Source organism: Pleurodeles waltl, chromosome 4_1 (genome assembly GCF_031143425.1).
Source record: "Pleurodeles waltl isolate 20211129_DDA chromosome 4_1, aPleWal1.hap1.20221129, whole genome shotgun sequence".
NCBI lineage: Eukaryota > Metazoa > Chordata > Amphibia > Caudata > Salamandridae > Pleurodeles > Pleurodeles waltl.
This window is the reverse complement of record NC_090442.1, coordinates 736,452,239-736,468,686: the sequence shown is the minus strand read 5'-3', so window position 1 is coordinate 736,468,686 and position 16,448 is coordinate 736,452,239. Positions and strand designations below refer to the sequence as shown.

At 44.5% G+C, this 16,448-nt stretch overlaps 1 protein-coding gene across 1 annotated transcript in view; it reads right to left on the bottom strand.

The window, feature by feature from the left end:
* The window catches only part of LOC138288102 (uncharacterized), a 270,866-nt gene that overhangs the window by 111,573 nt on the left and 142,845 nt on the right, over positions 1 to 16,448 (bottom strand). The window contains exon 7 of the mRNA XM_069229334.1: positions 8,015 to 8,170. Coding sequence (XP_069085435.1) covers positions 8,015 to 8,170 — 156 coding nt within the window. The remainder of the gene's footprint in view (positions 1 to 8,014; positions 8,171 to 16,448) is intronic.

The following is a 16,448-nucleotide window of genomic DNA, read 5'->3' as shown; positions in this document are numbered from 1 at the left end:
ATGTAAAAGGGAAATATTACAAAGTGCGTTCATCTGAGCCAGAGGAGTTAGAGGGAGAATTTTCAACTGCTGCAAGACATTAAAAATAAAAACAAAAGATGGCATTGATCAGATAGGGGTGAGAAAAGTCGAGCTCAAGAGAGTATTAAAACAGGTATCCGGAGAGGCGTACTTTAAATATCTAAAGAATAAGAAATCGGTTTCACACCTGAACGAATAATGGATGCGGGATGAGACCTTCCCCTATCTGGAGAGTCTCCCAAATATACAGATGCAAAGTCTCCTGAAAATTAGATGCGTGGTAAACAAAGTACTGATGTCGGAGGTACAGTAAACGCCAGATAAAGATAGAATTTGTAAATGTGGCTTCAACATCAAGGGATATCGAATACATACCCCGTGGACTGCCTGTGGTTTACAGAACAACGAAAGTCCTTATTAAAACCTGTTTTTTTTTTTTTTTTTTTTATCAAATAAGATATTAAGGATAGGGAGCAAGTGTAGGAGGCTGGACTGGCTTGTAGTGAGTACCAAGGGGTACTTGCACCTTGCACCAGGCCCAGTTATCCCTTATTAGTGTATAGGGTGTCTAGCAGCTTAGGCTGATAGATAATGGTAGCTTAGCAGAGCAGCTTAGGCTGAACTAGGAGACGTGTGAAGCTACTACAGTACCACAAGTGTCACTTGCACAATATCATAAGAAAACACAATACACAGTTATACTAAAAATAAAGGTACTTTATTTTTATGACAATATGCCAAAGTATCTTAGAGTGTACCCTCAGTGAGAGGATAGGAAATATACACAAGATATATATACACAATAGCAAAAATATGCAGTATAGTCTTAGAAAACAGTGCAAACAATGTATAGTTACAATAGGATGCGATGGGAAAACATAGGGATAGGGGCAACACAAACCATATACTCCAAAACAGGAATGCGAACCACGAATGGACCCCAAACCTATGTGACCTTGTAGAGGGTCGCTGGGACTATTAGAAAATAGTGAGAGTTAGAAAAATAACCCTCCCCAAGACCCTGAATAGTGAGTGCAAAGTGCACTAAAGTTCCCCTAAGGACAAAGAAGTCGTGTTAGAGGAATAATGCAGGAAAGACACAAACCAACAAGCAACAACTGTGGATTTCCAATCTAGGGTACCTGTGGAACAAGGGGACCAAGTTCAAAAGTCACAAGCAAGTCGGAGATGGGCATATGCCCAGGAAATGCCATCTGTGGATGCAAAGAAGCTTCTACTGGACAGAAGAAGCGGAGGTTTCTGCAGGAACGAAAAGGGCTAGAGACTTCCCCTTTGGTGGACGGATCCCTCTCGCCGTGGAGAGTCGTGCAGAAGTGTTTTCCCGCCGAAAGAACGCCAACAAGCCTTGCTAGCTGCAAATTGTGCGGTTAGCGTTTTTGGATGCTGCTGTGGCCCTGGAGGGACCAGGAGGTCGCAAATTGGACCAGGAGAGAGAGGGGATGTCAAGCAAGACAAGGAGCCCTCTCAGCAGCAGGTAGCACCCGGAGAAGTGCCAGAAACAGGCACTACGAGGATGCGTGAAATGGTGCTCACCCGAAGTCGCACAAAGGAGTCCCACGTCGCCGGAGACCAACTTAGAAAGTCGTGCAATGCAGGTTAGAGTGCCGTAGACCCAGGCTTGGCTGTGCACAAAGGATTTCCGCCGGAAGTGCACAGGGGCCGGAGTAGCTGCAAAAGTCGCGGTTCCCAGCAATGCAGCCCAGCGAGGTGAGGCAAGGACTTACCTCCACCAAACTTGGACTGAAGAGTCACTGGACTGTGGGGGTCACTTGTACAGAGTCACTGGATTCGAGGGACCTCGCTCGTCGTGCTGAGAGGAGACCCAAGGGACCGGTAATGCAGCTTTTTGGTGCCTGCGGTTGCAGGGGGAAGATTCCGTCGACCCACGGGAGATTTCTTCGGAGCTTCTGGTGCAGAGAGGAGGCAGACTACCCCCACAGCATGCACAAGCAGGAAAACAGTCGAGAAGGCGGCAGGATCAGCGTTACAGAGTTGCAGTAGTCGTCTTTGCTACTATGTTGCAGGTTTGCAGGCTTCCAGCGCGGTCAGCAGTCGATTCCTTGGCAGAAGGTGAAGAGAGAGATGCAGAGGAACTCGGATGAGCTCTTGCATTCGTTATCTAAAGTTTCCCCAGAGACAGAGACCCTAAATAGCCAGAAAAGAGGGTTTGGCTACCTAGGAGAGAGGATAGGCTACTAACACCTGAAGGAGCCTATCAGAAGGAGTCTCCGACGTCACCTGGTGGCACTGGCCACTCAGAGCAGTCCAGTGTGCCAGCAGCACCTCTGTTTCCAAGATGGCAGAGGTCTGGAGCACACTGGAGGAGCTCTGCACACCTCCCAGGGGAGGTGCAGGTCAGGGGAGTGGTCACTCCCCTTTCCTTTGTCCAGTTTCGCGCCAGAGCAGGGCTAAGGGGTCCCCTGAACCGGTGTAGACTGGCTTATGCAGAATTGGGCACATCTGTGCCCAAGAAAGCATTTCCAGAGGCTGGGGAGCCTACTCCTCCCCTGCCTTCACACCATTTTCCAAAGGGAGAGGGTGTAACACCCTCTCTCAGAGGAAGTCCTTTGTTCTGCCATCCTGGGCCAGGCCTGGCTGGACCCCAGGAGGGCAGATGCCTGTCTGAGGGGTTGGCAGCAGCAGCAGCTGCAGTGAAACCCCAGGAAGGGCAGTTTGGCAGTACCAGGGTCTGTGCTACAGACCACTGGGATCATGGGATTGTGCCAACTATGCCAGGATGGTATAGAGGGGGCAATTCCATGATCATAGACATGTTACATGGCCATATTCGGAGTTACCATTGTGAAGCTACATATAGGTAGTGACCTATATGTAGTGCACGCGTGTAATGGTGTCCCCGCACTCACAAAGTTCAGGGAATTGGCTCTGAACAATGTGGGGGCACCTTGGCTAGTGCCAGGGTGCCCTCACACTAAGTAACTTTGCACCTAACCTTTACCAGGTAAAGGTTAGACATATAGGTGACTTATAAGTTACTTAAGTGCAGTGTAAAATGGCTGTGAAATAACGTGGACGTTATTTCACTCAGGCTGCAGTGGCAGGCCTGTGTAAGAATTGTCAGAGCTCCCTATGGGGTGGCAAAAGAAATGCTGCAGCCCATAGGGATCTCCTGGAACCCCAATACCCTGGGTACCTCAGTACCATATACTAGGGAATTATAAGGGTGTTCCAGTAAGCCAATGTAATTGGTAAAAATGGTCACTAGCCTGTTAGTGACAATTTGGAAAGAAATGAGAGAGCATAACCACTGAGGTTCTGATTAGCAGAGCCTCAGTGAGACAGTTAGTCACTACACAGTTAACACATTCAGGCACACTTATGAGCACTGGGGCCCTGGGTTACCAGGGTCCCAGTGACACATACAACTAAAACAACATGTATACAGTGAAAAATGGGGGTAACATGCCAGGCAAGATGGTACTTTCCTACAGCAAGCAATTAAATTACTTACAGAAATTAGATACTTGGATGTAATGTGTGCTATGAGTCGATTTTTATTGTTTGTAGATACCTATTTATGATTGAAATGATATATTACAGTATTATGAGGGCTAATTGTTTTCCTTCGCGTAGTTTTAGGAATAGTAGATTTACACATGGTTGGCTGAATTGTGGGTTTGATGGTGTATTAATGGGCGTATTGTTTATTTTAACCTTTGATTTTATTTTGTTTTAACAAAATATTGTTTTTAAAGACTAAGGTCTAAATAAACATGTATTTTGACTGACTGATGTTTAATGTTATACTGCTAGGTAATTTGGGTTTTATTTGGTATTCAGTTATGACTCTCTAAAGCAAAAATATGGCACTTGTGGTGAGGGGCTTTGATGGCCCAGTGTACATTATTATTGTCTTGTATTACCCAACAGAGGAACAGGAGGCTCATTTGCCTTGCTTACATTAGCCTCACTTTGGAAACAAAAGACAATAAAAACGTATAGTGGGCTGTTGGCCTAAATGCAACTGCATGCCTGCACTATTGATAGCTGCACCGTGTATGATAAACTGTTTCCCTGCAGAAAATTTAAATCATGCTGGAAATTGCACAACTCTGGGCCTCAGAAGATTACAGTTGAAAAAATAAAACCTTGGTTAGCCTCAAGGCGTTTGCAGTATTTCCCAGACATGTTTAGCAGGCATTTGATGATATCCAACTAAAAAAACCTCTTTCAACCCTCAAAATGTCTCAGTCTGATTCAATGACTGATCTGTTAGATATGTGTAGAGGGAATGTAAACACTAACTATAACTCCGTTTTGATGCCCTCCTCTCTCTCTCTGAGCAAGTTGCTCCTAGATTTGAAGCGGAAGAGGTGACGTGCCAGTCTTTCTCTCATTTGTATCACATTATTTAAAGTTACCACTCAATGCGATCCAGGCCATCTCAGAGTCGATAGAATGTCCTATTTTTTGTTTAAGTGCTGTGCGGCCCTATTACAAAACACAAAGCTACAGGGGGCTTAACAAAGGCTCCACATTATCACAACGAACACCGTGAGTGTCCATATCAATCTCACCTCTTCTCGGCCATGGGCTCTGACTGCTGGGTGCACACAGCACTGCAAGCTGACAGCTTGCATTGACTTAAAATAAACAGCCAGCCGAGAGTGCCTCAAGCAATGGGAGAGGTTTAACTGCGTGACTAATGCATTTCAGTATGGGGATGTGGGTTACTCTGACTGTTAGAGTGTGGCACTTGGCAGGGATGAATGGCCGAACAGGCAAACTGCACTGACCAACTTCAGCGCCAAACTGGCCAAAGAGAACATTATCCAGAATGCCTCAATTCTTTTTAACTCCCTGTGTAGAAGAGTCATGGGAAATTAATTAGGATTCAACTTGCTGGTAGAGGGCTTGACCACCAAACTCCCAGGAATAGGATGATGCATAACAAAATCCAGGTTACTAGATGCTGGTCTGTGATGTCTAAGTACCTGCCTGTTCACTGGTAGGCAAGATTAAGTCTTAGCCCTAGCACCCATAAGGGTGTCACAGTCAGGACATCATTACATTAAGGGCTCCAATGAGGCAGATGAGGCAGGCTCACAATGTATAACCCCAGAAAAGATATTTGTTTTGACTTCACATAGGCAGCTGTAGGTTTAGGACTTCAGCTGCATGTATAATCACTATGGAAAATGAAGCACTCCTGCAATGGGGGCCCAAGGAGCGATATCAACCTAGTATCAGGGGAAGCGTATCAATCCAAAAAGTCTTCTGAAAATTCATGTAGACATGTTAGTCATTGTAATGTGGGGTAAATCATCCCCATTATTACCATAGTCAGGTGGTGGCAAACTCTGTTCAGAATCTGAGCCAAAAGTATTATGGAGCCTCTGAGAAAAGGCTCTGTGAAGATGAAGTATTCTGTCTGAGTCAGAGTGTACAGGAACACGGTGCACAGGAGTTGATTTAAAAAACTATGTCAGTCTGGCTCGAGAAAGATTGAGTTCGGAGTCAGACACCAAAGTCAGAAGAAGCTTGACCAGAGTCAATGTTGGGATCAGCATAGATGAAGAAGGAGCTGGCACAAGTTTTGGAGCTTGAGTAGAAGTTAACACCAGAATCTGTGAAAAACCCAACGTGGAGGGAGGACTAGACTGCTGTAATCAGACTAGAGGCCCCAGTAGATCCTTGGGCCCTCAAGGCATGTCCAAGAGACCAAGAAGAGTGGCAAAAATATATAGCATGGCCTTCCTAAAAGCCCAAACTGCTGCGGTGTTGCATATGGCCAGGGAAATTCAGGGTGCAACAAGACTAGTTGCAGAATCAGCTACTCAAGAGGGGATCAGGAGCAAGATAGAGTGGCAACTTGATGTCCTCCCAATTTCTCTTTGAAAAGAGTGATGGGATGGATTTGAGTCCCTCTTTGACTTCTTATGCTTAATCAATTTGGACTTACCAGATGATTGACTACAAAGACATGTCGCAGGAACAACCTTGAGAGTGGGAATGGATCTGCATTCTCAACTTGGAGCAGGACACGCACAATGTTCACTTCTTTCAGTGTTCAGTGACATGCAGTTTTGCTTCACAGTCCCAGATTGCCTTCTGGTGTATGGCAGAACATTCTTCACTCGTCTTGGAGTCGTGCCCAGGGCCTAAACATCAGAGGCAGACTGTGTGAGTCCATCACCAGCATGGGTTTCCAATAGTCACAGGGACATTGTAACCTTGCACACTAGAAAAGAAAACTTTGAAGGTTTCACCAGTTGACGGAAAGGGAAGTGGAGCTCTGGATCTATGTATGAAGGCATAGAAAGGATAGAAGGTCTGCGCGTATGTGTAGGACCAATCCGCGACTCCACAGTCACTTTCTGAGCAGAGCAAAGTCAAAGCTGAACAGCACTGCTGTGAAAACTTACAGATTCAGTCTGGTACCTGGGGAATATTTTAAAGGTGAAGAATCTATAATCGGAATTATCCACAGAAACAACATGCCTCTAGTGCCTATGCCTGTAATACCACACTTAACTGATGAATGCAAGTCAACACTACATTCAGGCTCCCACACTCCTAACTATCCCTCATTCAGCTGAAGGCTCCTATATTTCACTACTCTAGCTCCCAACTTCACGCTTTCTCAAACATTTGACTAAAAGTATCTAGAGGCTACTGTCTGTGAGAGGAGTCAGCTGTTAGAGGGTGCCTGATTTTCTGATGTACCTTCTTGCATCTTCAGAGGGCCTATGCACTCTTAGTTTGAGGTGCACTATTCTTTTTCTACCACTGTCCATTGAAAGGTGTACATGGGCCAAGAAATGAGAGGAACAATGAGAAGGAATCCTTCCTACTACCTCGCAGCCTCCCACCTCCCTATCACTCTCTAATCACTTTGAAGAGGCTGTAGAATGTGATCCTACAAACACAAGAGGAAAATGAAGAACTCCACTCACCTGTGTGTAGAGATTTAAGGTGGCAAGCAAAGGTGCTCACTATTACATAAAGACATCACAAAATGGTTTCCAAAGTACCAGTCAGATGTTTTGAAAAACTGCACTGCAACAGCCTAGTAGGAACATGATTGCCTTTTCTCATCCCCAGCCCAAACAAATGAGAAAGCCACAAACTGTTGTGCATATCTAAAAAATGGGTGTAGACTTCAGTCTTGCAAGGTTTTGGGAGTTAAAATAAAAATGTTTCCCTTCAGGGATGCCAAAGTGCCATCAAGTTTGGCTTTTGCAGTCCTATGCTAACAAAGGATCATGAGGTGAACTCACGATTCTAGCTCCTGCTTGTGAAAGAACAGTGGCTTGTAAAAATAAAGAAAAAGTAGCTTCTCCTGAACTGGGAGAGACCAGATGTTCCTTCTTAACTCAAAAAATAAATAACAGAACCAGCTTTCAAATAGTTTCACAGTGACAGCAAGTTTCCCCTTACAGGAGGATCAAAACCTGAATGATTCAGTCAAGACAGACATTTTCAAGCTGTGGCCTTACACAAACAGTCCAACTCTTATTCTTAACATTTACACAAAAAACAAACATGTTATTAGTGTGCACTCACGCAATTATTCATTAAATTGCTTTCGACACTCGCTGAATCATATGCCATTCCGGGAAGGTAAACAACTTCTATCCAACAGAGCCACTAACTCCAGTCCAATTGCAGATTAAGTCACGTTTGTCACATATTTGCAACTTCCAGACAGTCTTAAAATGCATGGAGCATTCACCACACAGTGCTCAAATTCTCTAAGCATAAGCCCTAGGTTTCACGGAGTTGAGCCCTTTGGCAACTTATATACTTATCACACCTCCCTATCTACATGCAGGAAAATACATATCCCAAATTTCCTTACTGGTCGATGATACAATTCAAATTTCATAATGCAAAAAAATAAAAATTAATGAATTAATTACCATCATAGTTGTCAGTATTGTGTGGATACACTAACATCACAAATTCATTTGAAGCAATAAACCTATACCCAAACATATCAAAACCTTACCCAGTAGCTAACATCACAAGCAGCACCAAACTTGGTCTCATGGCCATAGGCTTTCTCACAGCCTGAAATAAGTGGAGTCTTCTCTGCCTCATCAACCTCTGGAATGGCCTCACACTTCTGAAACCTCACGCAGCACCTCCTGTTAGAGACCTGGCTCTAAAAGTCAAGAGAAACTTGTGATTGAGAAAATTAAAGAGACAACACTGCAAAGCCAAAAAGTCCAACAGATACAATTTCGGACAGCACAACAGATGCCAATTTTTACATTTCACAACGCATAGAGGTATTTTACTTTTCCCATCATACAATGGCTCTCACTCCAATGCGCGTCAATGGGAAAATATCATTTTTCTCTTTAACTAATGCGGAAGCCCCTCTAGTATGCATCCAAATGTTTGCAGGAATATAGCATGCTCTCTTCAGCCAGTGCTTTAGGACAAAGCCATGGCACACACATCTCAAGGGTGCCCAGATCCTCTGAGCCGAGTAGCAGAAATACCACAAACCAGCAATGAATTCACTGCAGGTTAAAAGAACAATAAGATTAAAACACACCATAAAGTTATGCAGCACCATAGTTTGCAACAGGCATTTCATGGGGGGGATATGTAAAGCCAGACGGGTCTAGTATAAAGAAAAGCAGCAGAGAAGAGGTACAAGGGTGCTGTTAAAATAAAACAAATGTGAGCATAATTCAAAAGGTGATTTGGTTCTTGACAACAGTAATCAGAAATTACTTGCAGGGGGACAATTATTTGTAAGAGAAGGATGTTGTTGTTTATACAATGCTCAGACTATCTAACTATACCAAAAGAATGAGAGACTATTTTGATGAATAGAGCAAGGTCAGAGCTTTATGACTCAAGAGTATGACTACCCTCAAATAAGATGTATTTTTCACTGACTAAAGTTAAGTATTTTAAATGTTTGCTCCTATTCATAGAACTAGAGATTAAGCTACATTCTTCCATAAGAGAGGCCGATGGCTGGACTAGACTGGTATAAAAGAAGTCCTCTTTTACCATTTGTATATTAGATATTCATTACTTATTAGCCAGATGAGCAAAGAACAGCTTAAGAGCTCCCATTAGGTCAAAAAATATCTGAGTGTGCGATTGTCACATTCCCAAAAACTATTACAAAATACTTCTACAGAGAAAGTATCAGGTTTGCAATGGCAAGCAGAGGTATGATATTCCATCGCTGCTGGTGCTTGATAGCCACCTCTTCACCCCTCTCCTACTTTTTGTCCGCACATGGTTCCCACTAAATGTTTGATGCCTATGTCTCTGCTCCCTTCCTGACTTAAAACCCAACCTTCCAATTCTGAATGGCAGAGAACATTCATAGAGCAGATTCTATCCCTAAAAGGGACTCTTGGTGTGGATGACCTATCTATGCTATTTTTAGAGTAGGTGAGCCCATGGCACACATAGTTGTTGAAACCTGGGCATCAAAGGGCCCGACGATTCAAGATAACATGGTAAAGTGCCCAGTTCATTTGGACAGTCAAATCTATGCATCTCTAATTTGAGTATGTCATATACCAAAAGAACGATGCACACCAATTTACGCTGCATAGCGTTGTGATGTTAATGGACAGGTATTACTCATTACCCCCATTTAATATTGGTGAATGCTATAAGCTCTGAGAAGATGTTTATAATTTTATAGTATTTCTTTATACAGCAGTAAATGGTACATGAGCTTCTCCAAAGCTTGAACTTGGGGCATGAGCATAGGAGATCGAGAATACTCGTAATACTCTTTTTGGATGTATTCTATTTACCAGCAGATTGTCCTTCTTAGATTATCCCCCAGGCACCAGAATGGATTTGGAAAATTCCACTGCACTGCTCCTGGGCCAACAGGTTGCACCATGCAGTTCTGCCCAGAGTCCATACTGCCCCAAAAGTGATGGAGTGGAACCACATATAAGAACCACCAATGCATGCTGATGTCAGTTTCTTGTCTTTCCCTTTCCACACCCTTATACGTGAAGAGTGAATAAATGTTGCTAACAGTGTACTCCAACGTGGCTCGTTTTTTTTTTTTTTTTTTTAGGACAATGAGAGTCACTGCTCACAACAGGAAGGTGCGAGGACAGTGAGGAATCTGAGGTTATAGTATCCACCAGAAGGTTACTTACCCAATAAGCATCTGTTTGTGGCATGTAGTGCTGTGGACTCACATGCGCTGCATATTCCTGCCATCCAGCGTTGGGTCCGGAGTGTGCAGGTTGTCTTTCTTCAAAGAAAGTCTTTCGAGTCATGAGGTAGAGTGACTCCTTCTTGGTGATACTACTCATCAGAATCTACGCCATTGTTAGATTGTTTTTTCGCAGGAGGGTGAGAATGGAGTGTACAGTAAATGTAAGTTATGAGATGTCCATATGAGATATAATAAAATAAGCTGCACTGGCCACAGATGTTGGGGGAGGAGGGTGTGCACATATCAATCTACAGCACTACATGCCACAAACAGATGCATACAGCATAAGTAAAAAATTCTGTTCAAGGCATGTGTGGCTGTAGATACACATGCTCTGCATAGACTGTAAAGTAACCCCCCTCAGAAGCGGTGGCTAACCTGTGGGTGCTGCAGTTGTTTGGAAAAGAGTATGTAGCACTGCCTGACCTACAGAGGCTTGCTGCTGTGCTAGAACATACACACATTTGACGAAGGTGTGTGGTGTGGACCATGTAGGTGCTCTGCGTATGTCAGCTATTGGGATGTTTCTTAGAAAAGCCATGAGTGCTCACTTTTTTCGAGCAGAGTGTGCTCTGGGAGGAGTAGTTAAATGTCTTTTGGCTTTAGCATAACAAGTTTGAATGCATTTTACTATCCTTCTGGCTATGCCGGCTTTAGATAAAGGCAACCCTATTATGTGGAGGTGAAAAAGCAACACAAATTTGCTTAGCTTTTCCGAAAGTTTCAGTTTTATCAATATAGTACAGAAGGACTCTTAACATCTAATGTATGAAGAGCTCTTACGCAACAGAGTCTGGTTTGGGGGGAGGAGGGGAAGGGAGGGACTGGCAACTCAATCGATTGACTGAGGTGAAAATGAGAAACCACTTAAGGGAGAAACTTATGGTTGGTGCGCAAAACCATTCTGTCACTATGTAGTTGGAAGAAAGGTTCTTCCAAGGTTAAAGCATGGAGCTTACTAATCGGTGTAAGCAAAGTGATAGGTTACTACAAATGCCACCTTCCACGAAAGGAATTAAAGGAGGCATGAGTTTAGGGGTTCAAATTGGGGGAGGGTGGGCCTGAGTCTTGTGGAAACTATATTAAGGTTCGAGTGGAACAACTCTTTGGAGCCCCTACATGAAGGCTTTATTCACTGGGACCTTGAATAAAGAAAGATGTTTCCTATTTTGCAGACAGGGAGCCATTGCAGCAAGATGTAAATGGATGTGAATGCTAACCCAGCCTGTTGTAAGTAAAGTAGGTAGCAGACAACATTGTGTACAGGGACTTTGAAAGGGTCTATTTGTTTTGAGAGACAGTCTCAGACAAAACGCTTCCACTTTGCTGAACAGCAAGCTCTAGTGGTAGGTCAACAGGCTTTTTATTTAGAATGTCCACACACTCCCATGGCAAATGAAGGTAATCAAACTATGACTTCAGAAGCCAAATTGCTAGGTCGAAAGTCTTGGCATCTGGGTGCCTGATTTCTACATGGTTCTGAGTGAGAAGGTCCGGCCTGTAGGGGAGCTTTTTGTGGGGAACTACCAAAAGATCAGTGTTGAGAACCAGGTTTGACAAGCTCTTGTGGGAGCTACTAGGATCACTGTAAGAGACTTTTGTTCGGTGTTCTACCAACACTAGATCTTTTAAATGACCCTGTGACTGAGGCCAAAGAAAAGCTAGACATTCCTGAGCATGTGTAGGCATGCATGGGGTACTAGAGCAATAGAGGAAGCCATCAACCGTAGAAGATGCATGACTGTCTTCACTTTGATATGCTGATTTGGCTGAAATTGAGGTAATCGGGTCTGAAAATTGTAAATTGTTGTAGAACTGGGATATGTTAGCCCGACTTGCGTGTTCAGAATTGCTTCTAGTTGTATATTATAGAGGTTGTAAATTGGATTTTAGAACACCGATTGTGAATCCCAGGCTGTGAATCAGGTCTATTGTTACCAGAGTATACTGGTGACTCTTGAGTTGTGGCTTTGATAAGCCAATTGTCAACGTAGGGAAAAATGTGTATTTTTGTCTGTGGAGTTGAGCAACTACTACTGCCAGACATTTGGTGAAAACCCATGATGACGTAGTGACCTAGAATGTAAGAACTTTGAAATGGTAGTGCCTTCTGTCAACAAAAAGCCTAAAATATTTGCGATAGACTGGGTGTATTGGTATGTGAAAATATGAGTCTTTTAGCCACAGCGAACCGTCCTTCCTGGGTATGAGGAAGTATGGAGAATATATTCCTCGTCCGTGGTGTGGGACAAGTTTTCTTGCTCCTTTGAGAAGGAGATCCTAGACCTCCTGTCTGAGTAATGTTTGATGTTCTACTAAGAGCTGGTGATTGTAGGGTGGAATGTTGGGAGGTGTGGTGACAATAACCATGTTGTATAATATCCTACACCCACTGGTCTGTTATTTGTTACCAGAAGGGTATAAAGTTGTATATACATCTCCGGACAGGTGAAGTGTGATGGAGGGGGAAAGCAAAGCAAACCACTGTTTGCTGGTAGTGGCGGCAACATGTGTGGAAGCACTTTTGCCTCTGTCTTTAGTGTTTTTTTCCTCTATAGGAGTAAGATTTTGTGGGGAAGTACTGGCTCTGCCCAAGCTTATTATAGGAGGTGGAGACTTCTGGAGAAGTTGCCTCGCAATAGCTGGAACTGCGAAGAAGTCCCTAAATGTTTGAGTTTGTAGGAACCGCATGAATTTTGCAGTTTCAGTGTCCTTTGTTAATATATTCTCTAAAGCCTCATCAGCCTGAGAGCCAAACAGATGTTCTTTGCTGAACAGGACATTGAGAATATTCTGTTGGACATTAGGCTTGAAGCCTGAAATACGCAGCCAAGCGTGTCGGCTAAGGAGTATGCTAATATTAATACTCATGGCTGCAGTATCAGCAGAGTCACGGGCACATCTAACTGATGTACTTGATATTACTTTGCCCTCAGCAACTAATTCTTGTCCCTTCTTCCTGTGCTCATCTGGGAAATGTTGGAGGAGCTCCTCCATCTCATCCCAGTTAGCTCAGTCATACCCCGCTAAAAAGCCCACAGAATTGGCGATGCGCCATTGGTTTGCAGGCTGAGATGCAACCCTTTTACCTGCTGCATCAATTATCTTTCTTTCAGGTGGCAGGATATCACCAGATGCTTGGGAGTTGGCCCTTTTCCTAGCACTAGGTTCTACTGGAGAATCAGGTAGCACTATATATATATTTTTTTTTTTAAATCAAGCCTGGGAGTAATAAAACGTGCCCTAACTGGGCCCTTGAATACGTTTTCTTTTGTGAAGTGTACACTTTTTGCAGCTTGGTGCTGTTTTTTTTTTTTGTTTTTTTTTTTTAAATAATAATCAAAATGTACACTGAGGCCTGCTAATCAGATCTCAGTGCCAGTGCCACTTTCTCTTAAATTATACTGTGCTTTTGTACACAATTGGCAAGGACTTTACCACCCCTTCAAATTGTACCAGTGAGGCCCATGGCAGGGACGGTAAAGGGGTCACCAGGGCTGCAGCACTGATTGTGCCACCCTGCTTTGCCCGAGTAAAAGCAAAGCCTGCAAAGCTGCCATGTAGGCCTGCATGAGCAGCTTATCTGCTCAAGTTTGACTATGCCCACAACAAGTGCCCACAGTACAGGTCAGTCATCCCTAAAGCAGGCTTCCTATAGCCAAGGAGGCAGGGTGCACTGTGTTACGAGTGTGGACATATATGCATGAGCATATATGACCCTGTGATAGCATTTAAAAACAATGCTACTGCAACTGATCAATGTTCATAGGATAACATGGGTTGGCACCCGAGCAACCCGAAAACGTCCAGCTCCACGATGAACTGACCAATTTCTCCTGTGTTTGGTGTCAAATACTGTGCTTTTAAACCCTGGGCACGATTGTCATGACCAGGATTTAGCTAGTATGTACCCTGGTAGTGTCCTTAGAGGATGCCAACCAAGTTGCCAGCTTTCTCTTGCCTTGGTGGCCTCCAACGAGCCACTTGCGCCAAGACAAGAGTCTGACCTCCTGCTGGTTGTGCTAACACGACCCTTAGGATGGAGATAAAGGACCTCGGCAGGGAGGAGCTTACACCTCCGCCCTCCCAGGATGGCTAGTGCTTACCGTAATCAAAGTAGTGAGTCTCAAAGGCTTTCACCGCCCAGGCTGACAGGTGGGAAAATTAGCTATTCACGAGACGTGCATCTCCAAGAGGCTAGCCACACCTTTAGGTGGTCTGTACAGCCGAGAAAAGGTTCTGCCATGTTGGCAAGCCTTGGAAATTAGATGGTTCTGGGTAGAAAAATGATGTACTCGGAGCAAGACCTCACCTCTGAGGAGGACTAGCCAAAGGGAACAGTAGCCCACTGGCTGCTGTCCCCCACAGCCTTAATGACCCCCTAACCTAAGATTTAAGGGGCTCAGTTCTGACTTTGAATCAGAGAAGAGGCACAGAGAAGACACCATCACTGACAACAGGACTTCGACTCTGCCGCAGCGCAAAGAGAGGACACTTAAGTACCCTAAGGAGGCCATATACTAGAACTGTGTGTCTGATGTGTGCCTGTGGCAAAAGCTCATTGCACCCAGCAAGAGGGACTCCAGTGGAGGCCGAAAACTGAAGCAGACTACCCTGACTGGTGGAACCAGTCACCTGCAAAATAATCATCATGCTGTGTCACAAGAAGAGCAAACCATCAGGCCCCGCTTGAGTGAGCCCAAAGAAAATTTGTGACCAGCAGTTCAGGCATTGTAGTGAGGCTCCTACCAAGTTTCAAGCTGCTACACCACTCCTGCCGACCTCCAGCCAATGTAGTACCCGTGGATTACTTCAGCCACTGCCAATACTTAATGGTCACGAGCCATGTAACCAACCTGTCCCCGGACATCACCAACTCCAGAGCAATAGTGACTGACGTCGGCAATGACCCCACTGCTGAGATTCTGTATCGACTAAGTGGCAATGCATCTTTGCTGTGACTCTCCTGTGATTGACAGCTTCAAGGCCACCTCTGCACCTGGAACCACTAGACGTAGTGGCAGTGGCAGCTGTGGAATCCAGGTCCTGGGACCCTAAAGGTCTCTACTCTCCAAGGGTAGTATATAACTCCATCTTCAAGTGTGGTTTTGCAGCGTGCTGCATCTTTGAGTGACAGCACTCGTGGTTCCCAGTCTTTTCTAAGGACAGCAAGGCTACCTCTGCATCCGGACTCCCTGGACAAGGTCCAAAGGCACTGTCTATAGAAACCAGGTCTAGGAACCCCTCAGAGCATAACGCCAGGTGGGTCCCACTGAACCCAACCGACCAGTGACCAACTGCACACTGTGCTTCCCCCACTGATTTCAACTGTATCAGTTTGACAACTAAAAGTGCATCTATTATTAAATGCTTTAAAAATCCACAACTCCAGTTGTATGTAAGATACAAAGTTCGTTTTGGTGTCTAAATGGAGATAAAAATCTGCTTTATTTTTTTCTAAATTGGTGTTGGATTTCTTTTGAGACGTGTCAATTACTTATCATTCATGCTGGTGGTCTAAAATGTTCCTCTAAGTAGCCTAACTGCTCTTTGCCACTCTACTGGGACTGAGCTAAGGTTTACTGATGTGAACCCAAGGTCCACTTCTGGGTAATGTGTTAGTATTACATGGCAAGACCGCCAGTCATAACACATAATACTGCCACCTTGCTACATCCTCCGTATGGCAAAGCATGCCCTTGAGCATAGGCAAGTGCTGTGTGCCCCTATGTGTGGAGGATAGAGTTTTGAATAATAAATCCTCTTCTAGAGGTTCCTTATGAAGTTGAACCCCATAAGAAGTAGCTGCCCAGCTGTAAGCTCCTGGAATGTGGTTGAGTCATCAGGAGGTGATGGGCATGTGGGGTACAGGTCCAGGCCTGTGTGCCCTAGTGTGTTAACATCATAGGAGTCCCAGAGGTCAGTATTTGGTGGGACATTAAATAAATCATCCCCGTATCAGGGGACCAATACCATCACCAGGGGATCCCTGAGGTGAGGCATCTAAGGAATCTATGTCAGAATGTGGTGGAGAGGACATGTCTGGAAGTGGTGTTGGGGGTGGTGGAAGTCGTGGTGGTAGCGGAGGTGGTGAGGGTGGTTGGTGGTGGAGGCAAAGGACTGGTAGCATTGGCCGTCTTTTTGCATTTTAATGGAATGGGAACATCTAAAGCCTCTTGGGAAGACAACTGTCTTTTGGAAGGTGGTGGCTGAGGATGTGATG